The sequence below is a fragment of the Lathyrus oleraceus genome, chromosome 5 (assembly GCF_024323335.1).
Source record: "Lathyrus oleraceus cultivar Zhongwan6 chromosome 5, CAAS_Psat_ZW6_1.0, whole genome shotgun sequence".
Taxonomy (NCBI): Eukaryota; Viridiplantae; Streptophyta; class Magnoliopsida; order Fabales; family Fabaceae; genus Lathyrus; species Lathyrus oleraceus.
The window spans coordinates 27,212,686-27,234,413 of NC_066583.1; the positions used below are offsets into that span (position 1 = coordinate 27,212,686).

Genomic DNA, 21,728 nt, shown 5'->3' on the forward strand with positions numbered 1-21,728 from the left:
TAAGTCATAAAAGCATGACTGAGATGATTTAAATCTAAAACACATAATTTAACTTACTGTTTGACAATTATCTTCTTAACATTGGAATGACATCTTCGTCAAGCATAAAACATTATCTACTTCAAAATTGAATCGTTACCAAATTCACCAAAGTATTTACAGAGACACATACAAGTCAAGTTTAAACTAAACAAGGTTACCGCCATAATACCAATAATCTTGCTATGCTTCTGCAACCATGATCTTGGTAATATCACTATGAAAGGAATACAGACCAAAGGAGGGAACTCATAAAATATACAAATAAACAAGTAGCAGTTAGCTAAACTTACATCATTCAGACTTTTAGCTCATCACAGACTTGGTGTAACCCAAATTGGATATCCTAAACTAAAGATGCCCAATTCGTCTTTGCTAGAAACATCGTTAGTGAAATAGATAAGTTTCGTAGGACATCTAGCAAAATCAGTAGCAGAAAAAGAAAAAGAAGACCTCGACTCTAGAAACAACATCTTTCCGCCCAATGTTTGAATTTTTTCCCACTTTAGGGTATTCCAATTCATCTTTAAAATTAGAAACCACGCTGTCTGATACGAAGAGACCAACAACATGTCCTCCCCGGAAAATACAACATAGTAAATTTGATTCCCTAAATTGACAGAGTTTGTCGTCTCGATAACGGAGACTCGAGGACCTTCAACATCGCACACTGCTATCGTTCCTTCCATGCTCACAGCATAAAACAAATTGTTTTTGGATACAACATCCATCCATACGTGATATCCGTTCACATTGAAGAGAACCCAGGAATCGTGGCCTTTTCTATAGAATGCTAACGCACTAGAATTAAGAATGGCGAATGCAACAAAGTCGCTGCTAAGCGAGGGGCTAGACGATAAGACAACTTTATTAAGGAATGAGTTACTATTACATTTCAAACGCTTTCTAACAAACTTTGGCAAAGTGTAGAGAGAAGGAAGAGAAAGTGTGACGCATGTTATAGGGTTGAGAAGACGAACCTCGGAGATTTCGTGGAGAATGACGAGCCAGCCATAGGAGGAACCGCAGATACGAGTGCGGTGAGAAGAAGATAAAGGGAGATTGAGGTGGTGGAGTTTGTTGGTGGATGGGTCCAAGAAGGATTTAGGAGAAAGCATGAGCAATGGGAATTGAGGTGGTAGATGGAGAGGGGTTTCAGGAACGCTGCGACAGACGCATCGGAATCGGAGATAGTCGAAGTAGATTGTCAGTTTTTTGGATATTAATTCAATGATTTCTTGTGGTAATTCCGCCCACCCCACGCCCATTATTTTCCCCTCTTTTGTTGGGAATGGAGGAACACCAAGACCTGTTCTGATCCTCGATTGCTTCTCATATAAAGCCATTAATCTGACTCAACAAATATGATTTTATTTAGAAAATTGTTCACAACAAACATAATAACAGTAATCAAAATCAAGAAATTCACAAAAATACCTATCTTTCTGGACCGGGAAATTAACTACTAAGTTGTGAAATTAAAATTACATAATAATTTAGAGTCAATTAACTTGAATCAATACTGTAAACCCTAAATAGGATCAACTAATAATTAGAGCAGAGAAATAATAAAGAAAAGAAGAGCAATTCAAACCCTAACACATTTCAATATATATAAATGAATAAGATCAAAAATATGTGTTTCTTACTTTGCCGCGTTACAGTGTAATGCACGCTTCGTCCAACTCTATTTCAGAAGCATTTGCCCAATATGAAGATAGGTTTTGGAAAATTGTGCTTCTAATGTGAAGAAAATAAATATATATTTTTTTGTACTAGGACCGTTTTATTTGGGCTTCGTAGATTATTTTTCAGAAAATCAAATCAATTTTATCCTTTTGTTTTAAATGTAACATCAAATTTATGGGTTATACCGAATTTTTTTAGATATATCCGATATAATACAATTTTATTGATGTATTTTTACTGTATATTTTTAAAAAATTAATATAATGATTGAGAGTTTTTATTAGATTTTTTAAAATAGTCGATAAAATACACAGAGCATTCCAATTTTTTTTTTAAATTTGGTGGTAAGGTTATAAATTTGGTTACCAAATATATCAAAAATTCAGTATATACAATGGTGTGGTAGAAACATAGATTTTTTTTACGTAGACCCAATTTTGCAGTGTTAGTAAAATTAGGTATTTGAGTTTTTCTTAGGGAGCAAGCAAACTCAATCTATAAATAGAGAATAAGCAAACTCAATCTATAAATATAGAGAGTAACCCCTATCATTGTAAGATAACACATACTTGTAGTTGTAAAGAATAAAACTTTCAGTTTGAGAGCAGAGAGAAACCCTGCAGAAATTTCTTCTTCTTCCTTTTCTCATAAATTCTAAATTTTCTTTTTTTCCCAAATTCAATTTTTTCTTTCTTATTCCATTACAATTGTGCAGCGAAATCTTGCAATTAAGATTTATTGATTCACTTGAATGAAGAGTGAAGAACAAGAGGACTAATCGACTGGAAATATTGATTTTTATTCATCATTCCATTACAATTGTGCAGCGAAATCTTACAACAAAGATTGATTGATTCACTTGAGTGAAGAGTGAAGAATAAGATGAGTAATCAATCAGAAAGACTGATTCTTGTTCATCAAGATTCAGGTCAGAATTCTCCATAGGTTTTGGTGAATTTCTTGAAAGGAAACTGGTGAATTTCCAACATCTGATATCTAGAGCATTGGCTGAGCGGTTCGTGGGAAGAAAAACATGATGGTGATAAATCATCCGAACAGACATTTTCCGATAAGTCTCCCATTCTGAAGAATCAAAACTAAGATAATTGGTGTAAATAGATAAAGGTTGTCTTTTGCTATCATGATCTTTGGGATCTTGTGAAGGGGGGAGTGACGCCGCTTGCAGCAAACACGATGGATGAAGAAAAGGATGCACACAAAGAATTGGAGAAGAAAAATTATAAAGCTCTTTTTATGATCCATGAATGCGTTGATGCAAACAATTTCGAAAAGATTAGTGATGTTGAATCAACGAAAGAAGTATGGAAAAATCTGAAAAAATTATTTGGTGGCTTAGAAATGTGAAAGAAGTGAGGTTACAAACTCATATGTTCTTTTGTGAGTTTGTAACCTCACCTGTTTCACCTTCTCTCCGCCTCCAAACGATTTTCCAGAATTCCCCATGCTTCTTTCGTTGATTCAACTTCACTAACATTTTCAAAATTGTCTGCATCAACACATTCATGGATCATAAAAAGAGATTTATAATTTTTCTTCTCCAATTCTTTATGTGCATCTTTTTCTCCATCCATCATGTTTGTTGCAAGCGGTCTCAATCCCTCTTTCACAAGATCACAAAGATCTTAATAGCAAAAGATAATTTTTATCTACTTGCACCAATTCTCGCAATTCTGATTCTTTAAAATTGGGAGACTCGCCGGAAAATGCTCGTTCGGATTATTCATCGTGTTATGCTTCCAAGAATCGCTCAACCAGGCTCTGATACCAGATGTTGGAATTAAACCCAAAATTATGAGTAATTCTGAGTCAATTTTGATGAACAAGATTCAACCAACCGATCGAACTCTCACTTGTTCTTCACTCTTCATTCGAGTAACACTACTAGAATAAGTCATTTTAGCCTCCTAGTTTAGAGTCGGCCACCGACACGGACACTATTAGTGTCGGCTAAGCCTACACTAACGGACTCTATCTACGTACATCTTTTAAGACAAGTTATTTTTTTTATCAGTGTCGGCAAAACCGACACTACTTGTTATGTTACCTTTGAAGAATGTTTGATTAATTTATTTAGAGTCGGTGAGACCGACTCTATCTAGTAGCATTATTTTTTAATTAGTATTTATTTACTTAGAGTCCGCGTAGCCGACGCTATTCTTATAACATATACATTTTCCATTTATTTATCTATAATATGTATATATATTTAAGGTTTAAGTATTTTATTTATTAATTAGAGTCCGCTTGGCGGACGCTATGGAATTTTCTAATTCTGACCAAAAATTGCGCGACAGCTTATTTCCCTCTTTCCTTTTCCCTCGTCATTTTTCACTCTCCCTCCATTTCATTTCACAACACGAAAACCCTAATTCCATGCTAAATCGTGAATCCGTTTTTTCCCAATTTCGTGAACCGATTCGTGAATCCCTAATCCGTGAATCCATTGAAGAATCCCTAATTCAAAATCCCTCGTTAAAGGGTTTCTGAATCATCAAAGGTAATGCATATTCATCTCAAGTGATTTCCATGGAGTTTTGGTTTAATGAGTATGAGATAGTCATATGTTTTATGTTTTCTGAATGTAGGTTTTCCAGAACTATCGGCTTTGTGGATGCTGGAATCAACTTTTCTTTGCAAGTTTAGTATTGTTTCCAAATATGTTTAAAGTCTCCTTTAAGTCTGAAACTACAAAAATCAAATTATTTGCTAATTGGTTTTCTGAATGTAGGTTTTCAAGAATGCTCATCTTACTTAGTGGAGGCAGTAAGCAGTTGTTGAATGCAAGTTAATTTGGAACCGAAGCACTATATCATCCGGGATTTTGCAAAGACAACTCTTTCTCAAGGTTAGTCATCCCTATGTTAATTTGGAACCAGACTGAACTGTTAGTGTTTGCAATAGTTAGTGTTTGCATCAGTTAGTATTTCTCAAGGTTGAGAATTATTTATGAATTGATTTTGTGGTTATGAGGAGGCTATGGAATTTCCTAAGTTCTGCTTAATTATTTCTTATGGGGTCAAACTAAAAGAGCTGAAAAAGTTTGTGCTGGTTTAGATTTGTTTTTGTGGAACCAAGGTTTCTGGTATGTTGATGATATTGATGCATGTTTTCATCCTTCCTCTTATCTTGAATGTCCTTCATGTGGTTCTCTTGATGATGTTGCCTCCGAGTAATTTCCAGTTGTTGCATTGTGTATTGATGATGCGGCTGCTTGAGTGCTTTATAGATGAACTCATATCTGTAGTTTAGTTTCCCTTTTGTTGCTTGATGTATGTCCTCTAATGCTCTAGATTGTCCTGTTCTTGATGAGATATTTGCTGTTGAGCCTTCCTTGCTTTAGGTTGAAGGTGATGTTTTCATTGTGCCACCTGATTTGGCTGTTGTGCTTCTTGAATTATCTGCTGTGCCTGCATTCCATAACTGAATTATCTGCTTCTTGAATTATCCTGTTCTTGATTATCTGGCTGTTGTGACCTGATTATTAGTGCTTGTTTTCTAACTGTTGTTGATGTGTCTTAGTTAGTGCTTTGCTTGCTTCTAGTGACTGCAATTGAGAAGTGTTCCTTTGTTCTGTCTTGTGTTGTTGTCCTGTTGTGCATTCCACGAATTCGCGATATAGGGTTCGAAGAGGTTAGAATGGTGATTTATGTTAGAACGTTCGAAGAAGCCGCAAAGTTATGAGAGAGTGAGGTTATAGTCATTTTTCAATTCTGTTTGCAGGTGATTTGCTTGAGAAGTTTGTTGGGAAAAGTTGTTAGGTAACGGTTTAGAATTTGTTGTGAAATTCGGTTAGTTGATTTTGGTCATGAGAGAATGATGGTTCTGTTAGTTGGTTCCGTTAGTTGTGAAGAGTAAAGGTTCAGTTCTGTTATAGGTTGGGAAGAGGAGTTTTGAAGTTTGTTATTTTCGGAGCGGTTGTTGAAGAAACCTGGAAGTTAGAAGTTGGTTAGTGAGGTTCAGTTTCTATTAACAAAGTTAGTTATTAGTGAAAGTGGGATGCTTTCAAAACCGTGCGTCTATTGACATTCATACGAAAATAACAATAAGTCAGTGTGGTTTACAAACCTGTGGAGAAACCAATAGGAACTAACTGAATTAATATTACTAATACCAAAATTCAATTACAGTGGTTTTAACGGAAATGTACAAGAAATCCAAGTGTATTCTAACTGACTTGCTAATTAACATGCCGCATCATACATTGACAAGCTTTTAACGACAATATAACCGGAATTTCAAGCATTTCACATAAGCAAATTAACAAATAAAAAAACTAACATAGACTAACAGGGAGAATAATTACTAATAATTTTTTAATAACAGGAAGTCACTAACCCAATCATTTCAATAACAGTTCCAAATTTCCACTTAACTGTTTCTTAGTGTCCTAACAGGAATTTTAACAAATTAACATCCTCACAGTCTTTTTTTACTAACTGAAATTAACCTGCATAACTACATTCACATAAAACAAGGAGGGAAAATTTTACAATTTTCATTTCAGTTACATTCCACTTAAATCTCAATTTCGATTCAACTAACTTTTGAATTTCTAAACTAACTGAATTTACAATGGAATTTAATTTCAAAACAGAATTTGAGTTAAACATTTCACTCACCAAATCCACCTCTAACAGATTTTATAACTTCTCATAACAGATCCTAACTAACTAATAACCTCTAACAGAAACAAAATTGCTGCACAGTTTCTGTTATGAACTTCTTAGCTAATTAAGTGTTAGGAAATTAATTAGTTGAATGTGTTATTACTTATTAGTAATTTCAGCTGTGAACTATTGTTGAAAGTCTAATAGTTTGCTTCTGTTAATGTTAATGTTGAGTTGTTATGACTTAAATGAAACCATGATATGCTTTTATTGTGGACTGCTATTAGCGAACTGTTTGGTGATTACTGAATTTCTGTTAGGATGGAGTTAAGTTTCTGTTAGATTTCTTACTTGAGTTAAGTCTGCTATCAGTTAGTAGGTTGTTTTGAATTCTGTTATGACTGTTAATGTTTGTTAAATTTCGGTTAAGTGAAAATTGTGAGAGTTAATTAGTTAGGAAAACAGAATTGAAAAATGACTATAACCTCACTCTCTCATAACTTTGCGGCTTCTTCGAACGTTCTAACATAAATCACCATTCTAACCTCTTCGAACCCTATATCGCGAATTCGTGGAATTGTGAACCCTACAAATTTTTGAACTTTATTTTGATTTCGAACACGCATTGGCTATGTTGTGTTTTTCCAACATGATAGTTTTCACGCTCCTTTGTTGCATCTTCCAAAATGTCTATGGTATCTTCTATGTAGTTCTATGCACATACCCAAGATATTTTGCAGGATGTGTGCTTTTTGTTGTTTTCAGAAGTGATGCTTTCACAATTGATGAAATAATTTGCAGTGACTTTACTATGCATTTGTTGAACTAAAATTAATTTAATATTATACTCGCCACATCTTTTCTTTTACTTTTAATTTTATCAGAAACTGCATTTGATAATGTTATGATACTGTTAAGAGTGTGAGACTGACTAATCCTTTTATTTTTATGACAACAGATGACTAAAAGAGGTGGAAAAGCTAAGGTATTAGCACCAGGAAAACTTCAAGAAGAACGAAATCGCATAATTAACAAGAAGCATATCGTTAGGAAACCTGCTCAAACAACATTGTCTATGCAGGATGCATCATCGGCACCAACACCAGCTCAGGCAGCACCGTCCGTGCAGGTTGCATCGTCGATGCCGACATCAGCTTCGAAAAAATCATCTGTGCAGGCTGCATCGTCGATGCCAACACCAGCTCAGGAAGCATCGTCCGTGCAGGTTGCATCATCAATGCCAACATCAGCTTCTAAAAAATCGTGTGTGCAGGCTGCATCGTTGATGCCAACACCAGCTCAGGCAGCATCGTCAGTGCAGGCTGCATCGTCGATGCCAACACCAGCTCAGGCAGCATCGTCTGTGCAGGCTGCATCGTCGATGCCAACACCAGCTCCAACTGTAGTACCTGTTCATGCCACTACCTCTGAGAAATTCAGTTTTATGCCTACTCCAACTTTAAGCCATCAAACAATGGCTGGCCCTCAAAGTATAAACCTTCAAACAATGGCTAGCCCTTCAAATTTGGCAGAGGAGGAAGATGTGGATGCTGATGAGGATGAGGCGGTGGGTCAAGAAACTATTACCCCTCTTGTGCCAACAATAGATGAGAATGGGAAAGTTATTATAAAACCATCTGGTACTGGGTAAGTCATATATATTCTCATAATTTAATAATTTAGTAGTTTTATTATTGTATTTTGTCTAAAATATATATAACCTGTTAAGAAAGTTGAGAATATTACTATCCATATGATTCTTAATAATTTAGTAGTTTTATTATTGTATTTTGTAGGCTAGTTCCTGCCAAAGAAGTTGCTGGTGCCATTAATTATGCGATACGCAAACAATTTTATAAACCTATACATCATTGGTCTGCACTCGATCCTGATACGAAAGCTGATTGGTTTAAGTTGTTTGGAGTAAGTATTTATTGACTTTTGTCACTTAAGTTGATCAAATTATATTTAAAAAAGTAACTAATTGGTTATTAATATTAATTATGTGATTTTAATTATTTTTAGGAGAAGGTTTCGTGGGATCCTTTCGATCATGCATTTGTCTATAGCGCATTTGAAAAAAAAGGAAGAAAACGATTAAACGACATGTTGGGGAAGGCGAGGAGAAAAGGGACTCGACCTTCATGGATTGGTGATGATGCTTGGGTTGAACTTCAAACTTATTGGAAAAAGACCGAGTTTTTGGCTGTGTCTTCTCAAAACAAGACCAATCGAGCTTCCGCAAGAGGCGGAGCAGTCCACACCACAGGCCGTAAGGCTCATATTGATGTTGCACTTCAACTTGTAAGTAATAAAATCCTAACAAATTATTATTATTATGAAGATTCTTTATATCTTGACAGTTTTACTCGTATTCTGTATTGATTATTGGATTATTTGATTTTTGTAGTCACGTGAACTTCAAAGGGATCTGCGTCCCGATGAGTTATTTTTAAAACACACAAGAGGAAAAATGGTGAATGGGTTGACAGTCGTGCTGCATCTACTTATGTAAGTTCTCGTAAATTTTACTGCATCAATATTTGCATCCATGCTTAACTATCAGTTTGAAATTCCTGCAATCAGTTTGCTGTGCTGTTTGATATTTGTTTGAAATTCCTGCATCAATATTTGCTGTGCTGTTTGATATCAGTTTGAAATTCCTGCAATCAGTTTGAAATTCCTGCTTGTGTTATCTTGCTGTTAAATATTCCTTACTTTTTCAACCTACTGACAGTGACGTGCTAACAACTCAACATTACTCACTAATCCGACTCCTAACACTAACAGAAATCAAACATTCAATTAACCATATGCTAACCACTAATTCGAACTATTTTTTTTACTTGCAGTCCAATTAAGGTTGGTATATAATTCTAATAGAGTTTCAAAACTGCTAACTCTATCCATGTAAACTAACTCTAACTTTTGTGATAATTCGTTCTATTAATCAACAAGGAGCATAGTTAGTAATATTTTTATTAGTTTTTTTGTTTGGTTGTTACACTGTGAGTGAAGTTAGGAAAGAGTTGTTAAAATGCAATTAATTATAACTTCTGTTAGATGACAGTTGGAATGTTAATTCGGTTAGAGTTAATTTGTTAGATGTTTGGACAAGTTGAATTCTGCTAGGGAATCGATTCCATTGAAAATGAAATTCTGTCACATATATTACCTTCTAGATGCATGAGTTTACTAAGTCGATTTTGATCAAATGGAAACTAGCTTAATTGGTTCAGTCACATGAAAATGCTAGCAATCTTGTGGTGCAAATTGATTTGATTCATGATTTATGAAAACCTACTGTTAATTGATTATGCATTATTGTCACACTTATTTGAATATTAAATAGGATGGTTATTACTGTTGGCATTTTATTGAATTACGAAGTTATTGAATCAATTAGGAAATGAATGTGATTGAACAAATTTGGTTAAGTTGTTGTTGCTGCAGTTTTTATGAAATTGAAACGCAGGTTGAAAAATCAATTAGGAAACTAACTATTACTAACTATGTAACTCAAACAAACTTAGCATTATAAATAGTTAACTGATTCAACCTTTTAACAACATTTAACAAATTCTAACAATTCTTAACAGAGCACTAACTTCTAACCAACATATCATCTCTAAATTCTTAACAGAGCACTAACTTAGCATTATAATGTTGTGTTATGCAGAAGACTTTTAAAGAGAAGTTTGATGCAGAACTTCAGCCAACTGAAGAAGGGAATGGAGAGGTTGTTCAGGTGTTAGATGGAGAGCGTGTAAATCAGCTATGGACAGAGGCTGCTGGGGGCCGTAACCGTGGTCGGGTTTATGGCGCTGCAGATTTAGCTATTAATCTAAAACGTGGATCAAAAAGTTTTACCCAACAATCTCAAACTCCTCAACACTCTATGTTTGGGATGTCATTAGAAGCTGAAAGAGCAGCTAGAATTAGAGCTGAACAAATTGCCGAGGCTGCAACGACCCAATTACAAGAGGCTAACGAAGCAATGCGAGCTGCTACCGAGGCTGCAAAAGCTGCTACCGAGACTGCACAAAGGATGGAGAGGGAGATGAATGCTTGGAAGGAATTTATGATGAAGAAATTTGACACTTCAACTTTTGTATCACATTCTCATCATTATGATGACGATTTGGATGATCAATCATTAGATGAAGATTGATCTTGTACTTTTAGTAGAACGAATTAATCTCGGATGTGATTACTTTTTGTGTATGTTTTTTGAAAGTTAATGTGGGTAGAACTTTTGTAGTTACTTTCACGAATGTTTAAAATTGTTTCCAAATGTTTTACCATAAATATGATATTGTGGATTGAAAAAATTTGTTCGAGTGAGGTTGTCATGTTGCAACCCGTTATTGTCCTTTTTTGTTGACTTTAGAGTCGGTGTATGCAAGGCTAAATATTAGTATAGACTTTTCTATGTTGACTTTAGGGTCGGTGACACGGACGCTATCTGTTGACTTTTTTTGTTGACTTTAGAGTCGGACCGGCCAACGCTAAACATAATATTGACTTTTCATGGTTTTGAAACAACATAGCGTCGGTTCCATTAGTGTCCGCTTTAGCCTCCGTCTCCCCGAGGCTACGTAGCGTCGGTGTATCTTTAGCCGACGTTACACAGTAGCTTCGCAACTTTTATTCAAGGCCCGACACCGACGCTAAACTGACGCTAACCCCATATTAGTGTCTGTTTTTTCACCGTTAGCGTCTGTAAATGGCCGACGCTAAAAACAGTTTTTCTAGTAGTGTAAATCAATCAACAATGGTTGAAGGATTGTATCGTTGCACAATGATGATGAAAACAAGAAAAGAAAATTGAATAAGAAAGAAGATTAGAGTTTGACAAAAATTGGAGAAGAAGATGATTTCTGCAGAGTCTCTCTACCCACAACTTGCAACTGCAAGTGATTATAAGATTGTTATGAAAATATGGGTTACTCCATCTATTTATAATTGAGCTAGCTTGCTCCCTAAGTTAAAACCCAAAAATTACAAAGACCAAAAATACCTATTTTTAGTCTAAGTGGAAATCCTGTGTCAAACAACCTGCTTCGACACTTCAACATCTAATACAACTCGACGCAAAATACATGTTTCGACACATCCTTGTTTATGTCGAACACTACCTGCTTCAACACAAGGAGTTACAATTCAACATGCAATTTCATGACATTATTTTTTAAATAATATTGACATTTAAACTCTTGAGAAGCATATACAAAGATTTCACTTAATATTATATTTTCTATATCTGCTACAAATATTATTCCCACAACATAAGAGCAGGACCGACCCTGAGCAAGGGCAAGAAGGTCCTTAGCCCTCCAAATTAAGGGGTCTCATTTTGTTTTAAAATAAGAGAAATATATATTTAATTATCTATTAAATAAATTATTAAATGAAAATAAATATGAGTTTGTCATTGACCAAACAATAGAAGATTGATTTTTAAACATGGTTGTAAAGGTTGTGGATTCAATTTTCCTTGTTATACATTTTTAGGTTTGATCATTGCATGGTTCTTGCTTATGTAAAAATATTCTCTTGTCTAAATTTTTTTACCATAGTTAGTTTATAATCTTAATTTGATAATTATCACTTGTGAAAATGTTTATATCAAGGTTGATCCTAATACTGTTTGTTTTCGTTGTGTTTGAATTAGATAAGGAAGTAGTTATAACTAATGTCAATGCTGACGAATACAAGAATTTAATAAAGTGAATACAATAACATTTTTTTATTTGAGTAATAAAAAGTTATTCATTTTTAAAAAATTATAATTTTTATTAGAGATCCATTTTTATTATTTGTCCTGAATCTTTAAAAAAAAATAGAACCACCCCGCATAAAAGAATATATAAGAATATATGTGTTTTAACTTGTTCATCATCGATTAATTGAAACTCCTTTAATAAAACACCAATGAGAGACAAGAATAACATATTTTAGTATATAAAAGAATATCACACAAACACACACGTATACACGCTATGTTAGTGTGTTTAAAGTAAGCAAGATTAGTGCAATAACACCATAATCTTGCTATGCTGCAACCTAGATCTCTCAAAGTCATTACCATTAAAAAAGAGAACACAAACCAAAGTATTTAAGCTATAGTCAATATATTATAATAGTAAGCAAAGTGTTAAACAAGACAATTTTTCGGTCATCCCGGATTTGGTGTAATCCAAATTGGACATCCCAAACTACGATCTATATTTAGTGGATAATGGGGCCATAACTCAATGCTGTTATTTGATAAACTAAAGATGCTAATATCATCTTTCCTAACAGAATAGATACAATTTCGACGACATCCAACAAAATCAGCAGCAGAAAAAGAAACACAAGACTTTTGCCCTACAAACAACATGTTTTCGCCCAAACTATGAATTTCTTCCCACTTTAGCACATTCCAATTCATCTTTAAAATTCGAAACCTTTCTGTCTGAGATACATTTTTCTTTAGTAAATACCGATAAACCAACAACATGTCCTCCCCGGAAAACACAGCATAGTAAATTGCATTCCATAAATTGATAGAGTCTGTCGTCTTAATAATGGAGACTTTAGAGCCTTCAACATCACACACCGCTATCATTCCTTCTGAGCTCACAGCATAAAACAAACCGTTTTTGGATACAACATCCATCCATAGGTGATTTTCATTCACACTAAAGAGAAACCAAGAATCGTAGCTTTTTTTACAGAATGCTAACTCACTAGGATTAAGAATGGCCAATGCAGCAAAGTCGTCGCTACGCGAAGGGCTAGACGACAAGACAACTTTGTTAAGGAAACGGTTATTATTATGATCCAAATGCTTTCTAACCAACTCTGGCAAAGTGTAGAGAGAAGGAAGAGAAAGTGTGACTTGTGTTATAGGGTTGAGAAGACGAATCTCAGAGATTTGGTGGAGAATGACGAGCCAGCCAAAAGAAGAACCGCAGATACGAGATAGAGGGAGATTGAGGAGGTGGAGTTTGTTGGCGGTGAGGTCGAAGAAGGAATTGTGAGAAAGCATGAGCCATGGGAGTTGAGGTGGTAGATGGAGAGGGGTTTTGGGAAGAGAGGAATTCCAGGTGCGACATACGCATCGGAATCGGAGATAGTCGGAGTAGATAGTCAACCTTTTGGATATCAATTCAATGATTTCCTGTGGTAATTCAGCTACGCCCATTCTTTTTCCTTCATTTGTTCTACTATTCATCATCATGATGGAGAAAAAATTGAATAGGATGATTCTGTTTAGAAACTTGTTCACAAGAGAAACCCTTTATAATGTCTAAACCCTAAATATGATAAGAGAAACCGTAAACATAGGTTAATCTTAATATCTTAATATTAATATTTATATATATACATTCAGGTTGGCAACCCTATTCACGTGCCATCATGATAGAACTTTTAACAAAACCCCTATTCACGTGTAATCATGTTATTTACTTGATCCAACGTTAAGAATAAATAATAATAATAATATTCAACCATCACTATTAATAATAATAATAATAATAATAATAGTAATAATAATAATAATAATAAGAAGAATAATAATAATATAATATTTAGCTAATAATAATATTTTTTATTAAATTGACTCTACATTAGTAATTAATAATAGTAATAATAATAGAATATTAAGCTACAATATTAAAAATAAGAATGATTTAATTATTTCTTTATATATTTTATGATATATAAAATTATTTTTTATTAATTTTGAATTAATATAAAGAATTGACATTTATAAATAAGAATAAATATATTTTATTTAAATAATTTAAATTAGATTGGATGAATGACTCAAAAAGTGATATAGAGTGTAAAAGACTATACAATTTATATATTTGAGGTGATTGACTAAAAAAATACTATAAATTTATAAGATAAAATTTATAATTTTTCACGACTAAATAATTTGTCTATATAACCATAATATAGACAATTAAATGACGAAGAGGAACTTTAATTTCATCCAATTCACTCTTACTTGAATTCTTTCATATTAAATCTCTTTATGCATTCTTAAATCAAGTTGACGAACACAAAATCCTTAAACCTGAAGCTTCACATGTATGAAGGTAAAATATATTTTAAAAAAATGATTGTGATATATGAGTTTAAATTTTTTTATTTTGGTAATATATTAATGACTATTAATATTAGTGAATGATTTTATATCCCAAGATTATCATTGACTCCTTCTAATAAAAGAATATCTTTCAAATTTCAAGAATGTCAATTTTCTTTGGTTATTTCATTTGCAATGACTATCAATAAAAGTAAAGACTTAAACATGTTGGAGTATATCTAATACAACAAATTTTCTAACCCAACTATATATTGCCATATCAAAGGTTACTTTGAAGATATTGGTGACTAATAATGAATGTGAACATATAGATACAACATTAAATGTAATTTACAAAGAAGTATTTAATAATATTATTTTATTAATTAATACTCCTTTCTTTAAATTTATACATTTTAAATTATCATAGTAATTTTTTTTTTGATTTATTGTCTTTCACATTAAAAAATTAATAGTATAATTGCATACATAATCTAAATGACCTACAAGATAATTTTATATGCAAATAAAAATTTAAATATCAATTATTGTAAAAAAATGTAGTTTTATTTCTAATATACCTGGCGAAGTATGGGTCAGAAATAAGAGTAATTGAAACCCTAAAACATTTCGATATAAATGAATGAGTTTAGAAATATGTGTTTCTTATTTTACCGTATTACATTATAACGTAAATCATCAACACCTTTGTTCTAGCTCTCTTTCATAAGCATTTTCCAAATATGAAGTTCAATAGAGAAGAAGATTTATATAGCTTTCTCTAACTATTAGAGATTTTGTTTCAACACTCTTACTATAACAAATAACATATGTCATGTCGGACACAAAATTAATTTCACCTTAGTTATAATATCAAGGTAACGAATGATAACATGAAAAGTGGGAACTTTACTCACGGTTTAAAAATAACTGAGGAGTTAGTTTAAATGGTCATGAGTTTGAATCTCAACAATAGTTTTTTTATATTTTCGAAAACCTCTTGGTTTAATAACAAAATTGAGTGAAAAGATATATATATATATATATATATATATATATATATATATATATATATATATATATATATACCTCTTGGTTTAATAACAAAATATTCAAGTAAAAGTTTTGTTCTTCATCGTCATCGTTGTCGGTTAAGAACAAATGCTAAATCTCTTGGAGAAGAGCAAATGTTGGGGATCCTTGTTTCATTGATCTTGAGGAAGATCAAATGTTTGATATAAAACAAAAAAATGTTACATAAATAAAATAAATATTCAATTAAGAGATTATGTTAGAACACAAATCTTTGAACTGATTTTTTTGTTCTGAACTTGCAATTCATCGCATAAATCTTTGGCGCTATGATTAAACATATAGGATTTCACAAAAACGCTTGAGTTTCTTGTGGATTCACTACTATCAAATTTTAATATTCAGAATACTTTTATAATAAAAGTTTTAGATTTCAGGAGGACCACTAATGATAGTGTCCTGAGCGTTGATACTCATTAAATGGACGACGAAGATTTGTTTAAGGACGCTGAAGAAACTGAATAAACACGGTTATATTTACCTCGGTTGGTACTCAAAGCCGAGGTAAAATCTGTTTCTTTTTAAATAAAAAAACAACAAAATATGTTTCAACCAAAATGCCACATACCTCTCATTTTTTTTGTTAAAAATCAAGGGGAATTTTTTTTTAATACTCAAAATATTAAAATAAAATGTTTAAGCAAATCAGGAGTTTAACAATGACTTAGAGTCTAGGTGATTGACATGCTCTTGGCCCTTTATAAGGCATATGGTCAACCCCAATAAGCTAAAAAGTCAAAGGAGGATCATTTGACTTTTGTAGTCCCTCTTAGGGATTCGTTTTAATTCAGAAATATTGCTTAAAACGTAATAATTTGTGGAGTTATGTCAGACAGATATTACCATTGGTAACTAAGACATTTTGTCTTATTAAAACACATTAGTAAAAAATAATAATTATGATGATTATTTGTTTTAATAGTAGGGATATAATATATTATAATAACGTTATTAGTTAAATGGGAATATATTAATATTAGTATTATTTTTATTTTTTTTACATATTAATATTAAGTTATATTATTGTTACTAGCGTTCAGACGGACACTCCCGTGCCCGTCTGCCCGCTTTTTTTAATGCGCACAACAGAGAAAAATAAATATTTATTTTTCTTTTTATGAGGTTTCTACGGTAGGTCGCATTAAAAATAATATTATTACATTTTGAAAATGCTAAATAAAGATATTCAAAATTATATGGAAACATGCAAAGTAATATTGATACTGTGTAATCAATGACGTTCTTTAAGAGGAATGTCGAACATGAAATCTCTATTCGAAGTATTTTCTTTTTCCCTGCAATTGTTTTCCGTAGTAAAGAAAAAATGTAAGACTCTTAAATTAGAATTTTTTTAGAGAAAAAGATAGTAAAATTAATAGTAAGTAGTGTAATATAGCTTTTGCTTCCCTTATAAAGATTTGAATCAATTCTTCGTACATCCATTTATCAATGCGCTCTTGAGATTTAAAAAATTACAAATACATGACGAAATGTCATATTATAAAAAAAATACATTCAGAACACTTGACTCGTTTGAATATAATATGGTTTATTGCGACACAAATAATACCTGAAGAATGGAGATACTTTGTTTTAGTCTAGATTTGGTAGAACAATAATTATGACTTGTTTCTGAATTACCTGGATTTCTGGTAAATAAGGAAAACAATGGACTTAGTAAATATATATGGTTTTATTTACATAAACCACAAATAGCAGTTAAATTCATGCATTCAAAAATAATCTAGAGTAAATATATTCTTAAATGAATTAAATAAAAACCTCTCCATCCTTTGAGATATTATTTCTCTTTTCACCATTTTCTAAAGTTGTGTTTTATCTGTTATCACTGTGGAGCTCCAACCGATGGAGTAAATTTTCAAACGTTTGACCTGTTTCAATGAGGATGATAAAAATGTTACTGAAAGAGTGATAAATCTTTATAATTTTTTTTATACGTATTACGGAAAAGATAAATACACCTTATTGTCGAGTTTGCCGATGGATGAAATACTTTGTTCATCCTTCCATGTGTTCCATTTATCTTCAAAGTCTGTTATCTAAAATTTATTGCATAAGAATAGTGAGAATAACTATCACCCCATTTATATCTAACATAAAAGCACAAAATAAATGATTATGTATAACTTACTTTCATGTCGAAGCAAGTTTCAACATTCTTTCGTCTCAACTCCTTACATAATTGAAAGATTTCACCGTGTTCTAGTTTGACTGTATATTAAAGCAAAAGAAAATTATATTTAGTTATTATCTATCTATGATATAAATAATACAATATAAGCTTGGTATGTCGTGTAACCAAAATGGGAATCAACATGTGAGCAATTTTTTCAATGTACTTAATAAATACCTGCGGGTGCGATAAAAGAATTTGTTTGTAGACTACATTTTTTGTGTAGTCACCATCTTCTCCTTTCAATTTTCCTTCCCTGGTTAAAACTCTTGTTGTAATATGTGAAACATCCCTGGATAAAGCCACATATAACTGTCCATGACTAAAAACATGTCGTGGAAGATATATTCCAAAATTTGGAATGGTTTGTCCTTGTGATTTATTTATTGTAATTGCAAAACTTAGTCGCATAGGAAACTGCTTTCTACTAAGGACAAAAGACAGTCCATCACTTACAGATGTTTTTATTTTAATTCTAGGCAAAAAAGCACGTTTTTCTACGTTGCTCCCTGTCAAGATTTCCACATCCAACATATTCATAAATAAACCACGACATAATAACCGGGTCCCATTACACAATCCATATCTAGGATCTAGATTTCGTAACAACATCAATGGTGCATCCTTTTTTATCTTTAGAATATGTGGTGGCAAACTACCTTGTGCAATTAAGTTTAAGAATTCTTGCTGGTATAAATTATGATTATCTCCTTCAACCTCGTCAAACGATAACAAATTATGTTCTTCTCCTGGAAACCGATCGATAATCATATCATTCAATTTCTGGACATCATCATTTGTTGGTGTCAAAATAGCTCTTTGTACCATATATGGGGCATCCCAACCATGCAATTCTAAATTAGGAAAAATATGTTGGATAAGTACTTGTATGGAATGTTCACCTTCCCATGGGATTGCAATATGTAAAGGTAACCTCACCATGTCATCTGGTTTGGTAGGTTCAACACCATCACCAATGCGAATAAGAAATTCTGCAAACTCTTGATCATGCAATGATCGCATATTTTGACGCAAATGCAAAATCTTGGTATGATTCCATAAATGAGACTGAACAATACATTACAATAGGAAGAACTTGACGAAAATCCCTCCCCATGATCAGAACTTTTCCACCAAATGGAGCATTGTTGCTACAAATGTCTTGTAATGATCGATCTAAGGCTTCCAAACAATTTTTGTTTGTCATTGGTGCTTCATCCCAAATTATTGCGGCAACAACTCTAATGAGATTTGCAAGATCCTTTTGCTTTTGAATACCACAAATGGAACTCGGTTGAATATCAATAGGTATCTTAAATCGAGAGTGTGCAGTCCTACCACCAGGTAACAATGTTGCAGCTATACCAGATGATGCAGTTGCTAAGACAATTTCTCCTCTACTTCTTAAACTTACCATTAATGTTCTATAAAGGAATGTTTTACCTATTCCTCCTGGACCATCAACAAAAAATACCCCACTGTGTTTTTGAACAATTACATTCATAATGGTGTTGAATGCAATCATTTGATCATTATTTAACTTAGCAATAGATTCAATATCTTCATGGGAGATATCGATCGCTAACTCGTCTTGTATGATACTTGGAACTGCACCTCTGTCTATTGCATTAGGGGGTAAAGATGGGAGATCATAATCTTCAATCTTTTTACCGTGCAGGTTTAAGAGTTCATTCAAGTCCTTCAACAACATATTAGTTAAGTCTGATTCCACAGCATTGTTAGCTATTTGATAATCCTCTACCATATGTGTAAAAAACTCATTCCAAAGGCCTCTAACATCAGTAGGTTCACAAAATATTAAAATCGTCACGAATAACCTTCGTAAAGCATATGGCATTCGGAGACTCGTAACCTTAACCAAACAATCACGAATACTATGATCAGTCTCTAGAAATCCCCTATCCTCGGCTGATTTTTTGAATGTACTGAAAGTCATGCCATTATTTGTAAGAAGATATTCCCAACTGGTTGGACCTGTGACATGAAATAACAACAGTCGCAAGTAAAACTTATCTCCCTCCGAAGGTGATACCGTATAGATTCTCCCGATAACTTTTCTTGTTGATCGCCTATGATGCCATTCCATATCCCACTTGTTCCAACAATAATGCTCTGGAATCTCTCTATACAGATACTTTCTTGCGTGTGGATCTCGTAGATTCAATGCAAAGAATTGTGTGAGCATTGTTTTGGAGTTGCGTTCATTATTTAAGACATCTGCAATTTGCTGATGATCATAAAAGCGCACTTGATGGCGGTTCGGAAAGTGGATATGTAATCTTTCAACCGAAGGATATAATCGGTAAAGAGTGAATCGAAATATTTTCCATAATGCCTCGGGAGCACAAATCCATCTTGTATCAACATATTGCTGAACTTCATCCATGTATGATCCTTTATGAACCTCCATAGCCACACGATCAGGGCCCTTGTACACATATTTGTATAGATACTTGATACTTTTAATGCTACTGCAAATCTCTACATTGATGTGACAGTCATACTTTAACAGTAACCAAGGGTTATAAGGAACCACCCATCTATTATCGACAGACCTATCTGTCATACCCTAAATTTTACCCTGAGTTTTCACTCGCATCACCAGCATAAATCAATCCATTTTTGTCGTGTATTTCATCAGTTTAAAGCATTCATCAGGGTTCAGGTAAAAAGTCAGGAATTCTGACATTTTATCTGACTTTGATAATACTCATTCAGTCGTCTATTGATTAAGAAGTCAAAGGACTTGATTTCTCAATCTCGTTGCATCGCTTATTTTTATTGCATCATATTTCAGAGGTTCAGAAGGTGACAATCAAGAGTATTTTTGTCATCTGAATCTGGGTAGAATTTAATTGTGATTGAGAATTAGAGGTAAATGGTCCAAGGGCGATTCATTTACATCTGATTGTCTGTTCACGATTATTCAATCAGCAATTCAATGCATTCACATGCCATTTGCATTTTTTATATGTCACAATATGCATTTTTGTTTCGCACAAGTGCTCGAAATTTCGCTTGGAATAATTTCTTGGATCTACAGACAGACCAATCAAATCGTTTCTCAACTGTACATCAAATTAGCAAGCAACAAATTTTAAAATGGAGCTTCCATACATCATCTTATTAATCTACGTTTCATGTAGTTTAACCTGATGTGCTCATTTTAATTTTTTTGACTACTTTTCTCAATCGCATTTTAATTAGCCTGAGTGTTTTAACCGGTTAGTTTTTATTTCAAAATTTGATCAAAACGTGTGTGTTTTCGAGAAATTTATTCCGCGTTGATCAGTTTGATGCACTCATTTTTTTTTTCCAGGAATTTTTGCGTTCGACTTTTGTTCATCTTAAATCCGTTTATTTTTATTTCTTTGTCTAAATAGTCATAATAATTAATTAGATTTTTCTATTTTTCATTTCGATTTTATTTAGTTTAACTAAGTCTTGTTTGAATTTTATTTTTTTACTTTTTAAACTTTCATACTTATTTTTATTATACAATTGTCTACAATGATTTATTTTAAATTTTGTAAAAAAAGCTACTACACATGAGTGTTCCTAAAGAAGAAAACGTAGATCCAGGGAAATTTTGACACATGGCACGCAAGTGTGTGGCTATGAAAATTCTTGTTTTATATTATTATTATTTTTCTTTCTTTTCATTATTTATGGAAAAGGGAGTAGTAACCAAAAAAAAGAAAAAAAGAAAAAAGGATGTACGAAAAAGAAAGAAAGAATAGAAAAGTTGGTTTTGAGAAATACTATCTCTCTCATAAAACTCTGTCCATTCATCACACTTTCACTTTCCATACTACAAGTTTTAAAAACATAATTTCTTCCTCTCAAAAAAAACATCTCACCATCATAAAAAAAAAAATCACATCTTAACTCCTTATGCTAAAACACACAGAACCTTAATCTTCTTCACCATTCAAATCACTCAAACTACACCCATAACCAACACCACACTAAAATCAAA

The 21,728-nt window shown here is 32.8% G+C and overlaps 4 protein-coding genes across 5 annotated transcripts; 1 reads left to right on the forward strand and 3 right to left on the reverse strand.

The window, feature by feature from the left end:
- Positions 1 to 206: 206 nt before the first annotated feature.
- Positions 207 to 1,756, reverse strand: LOC127087116 (F-box protein SKIP23). The gene is made up of 2 exons (XM_051027970.1): positions 1,689 to 1,756; positions 207 to 1,389 (listed from the first exon to the last, which is right to left on the reverse strand). Exon 2 carries the CDS (start codon positions 1,383 to 1,385, stop codon positions 354 to 356), a length of 1,032 nt encoding a protein of 343 aa, XP_050883927.1. The 5' UTR covers positions 1,386 to 1,389; positions 1,689 to 1,756; the 3' UTR covers positions 207 to 353.
- Positions 1,757 to 4,031: 2,275 nt separating this feature from the next.
- On the forward strand, positions 4,032 to 8,779 carry LOC127084581 (uncharacterized). 2 transcript variants are annotated; one of them, XM_051025063.1, is made up of 6 exons: positions 4,032 to 4,246; positions 4,335 to 4,386; positions 4,478 to 4,594; positions 7,315 to 8,003; positions 8,153 to 8,279; positions 8,382 to 8,779. In XM_051025063.1, the coding sequence occupies exons 4-6, from the start codon at positions 7,315 to 7,317 to the stop codon at positions 8,739 to 8,741; spliced, it is 1,176 nt and encodes a 391-aa protein (XP_050881020.1). In that variant the 5' UTR covers positions 4,032 to 4,246; positions 4,335 to 4,386; positions 4,478 to 4,594; the 3' UTR covers positions 8,742 to 8,779. The 2 variants fall into 2 exon arrangements, with proteins under 2 accessions (XP_050881020.1, XP_050881021.1); XM_051025064.1 differs by lacking the exons at positions 4,032 to 4,246; positions 4,335 to 4,386 and having other exon boundaries at positions 4,403 to 4,594.
- A 3,657-nt stretch (positions 8,780 to 12,436) lies between these two features.
- Positions 12,437 to 13,562, reverse strand: LOC127087039 (probable F-box protein At1g44080). Its single transcript, XM_051027880.1, has one exon. It carries the CDS (start codon positions 13,546 to 13,548, stop codon positions 12,535 to 12,537), a length of 1,014 nt encoding a protein of 337 aa, XP_050883837.1. The 5' UTR covers positions 13,549 to 13,562; the 3' UTR covers positions 12,437 to 12,534.
- Positions 13,563 to 17,757: 4,195 nt separating this feature from the next.
- Positions 17,758 to 20,315, reverse strand: LOC127078540 (uncharacterized). The gene is made up of 3 exons (XM_051018988.1): positions 18,855 to 20,315; positions 17,906 to 18,796; positions 17,758 to 17,766 (listed from the first exon to the last, which is right to left on the reverse strand). The coding sequence occupies exons 1-3, from the start codon at positions 20,313 to 20,315 to the stop codon at positions 17,758 to 17,760; spliced, it is 2,361 nt and encodes a 786-aa protein (XP_050874945.1).
- Between the last annotated feature and the right edge of the window lie 1,413 nt (positions 20,316 to 21,728).

Excerpts from the sequence above, each read along its gene's own strand:
- LOC127078540 (XM_051018988.1), bottom strand. The coding sequence starts at position 20,315 with ATGACAGATAGGTCTGTCGATAATAGATGGGTGGTTCCTTATAACCCT. Across the intron at positions 18,797-18,854 it reads ATGCTCCATTTGGTGGAAAA|TCTCATTTATGGAATCATAC; the intron begins GTTCTGATCATG and ends TGTATTGTTCAG.
- LOC127087039 (XM_051027880.1), bottom strand. The coding sequence starts at position 13,548 with ATGGGCGTAGCTGAATTACCACAGGAAATCATTGAATTGATATCCAAA.
- LOC127087116 (XM_051027970.1), bottom strand. The coding sequence starts at position 1,385 with ATGGCTTTATATGAGAAGCAATCGAGGATCAGAACAGGTCTTGGTGTT.
- LOC127084581 (XM_051025063.1), top strand. The coding sequence starts at position 7,315 with ATGACTAAAAGAGGTGGAAAAGCTAAGGTATTAGCACCAGGAAAACTT. Across the intron at positions 8,004-8,152 it reads ATAAAACCATCTGGTACTGG|GCTAGTTCCTGCCAAAGAAG; the intron begins GTAAGTCATATA and ends TGTATTTTGTAG. Across the intron at positions 8,280-8,381 it reads ATTGGTTTAAGTTGTTTGGA|GAGAAGGTTTCGTGGGATCC; the intron begins GTAAGTATTTAT and ends AATTATTTTTAG.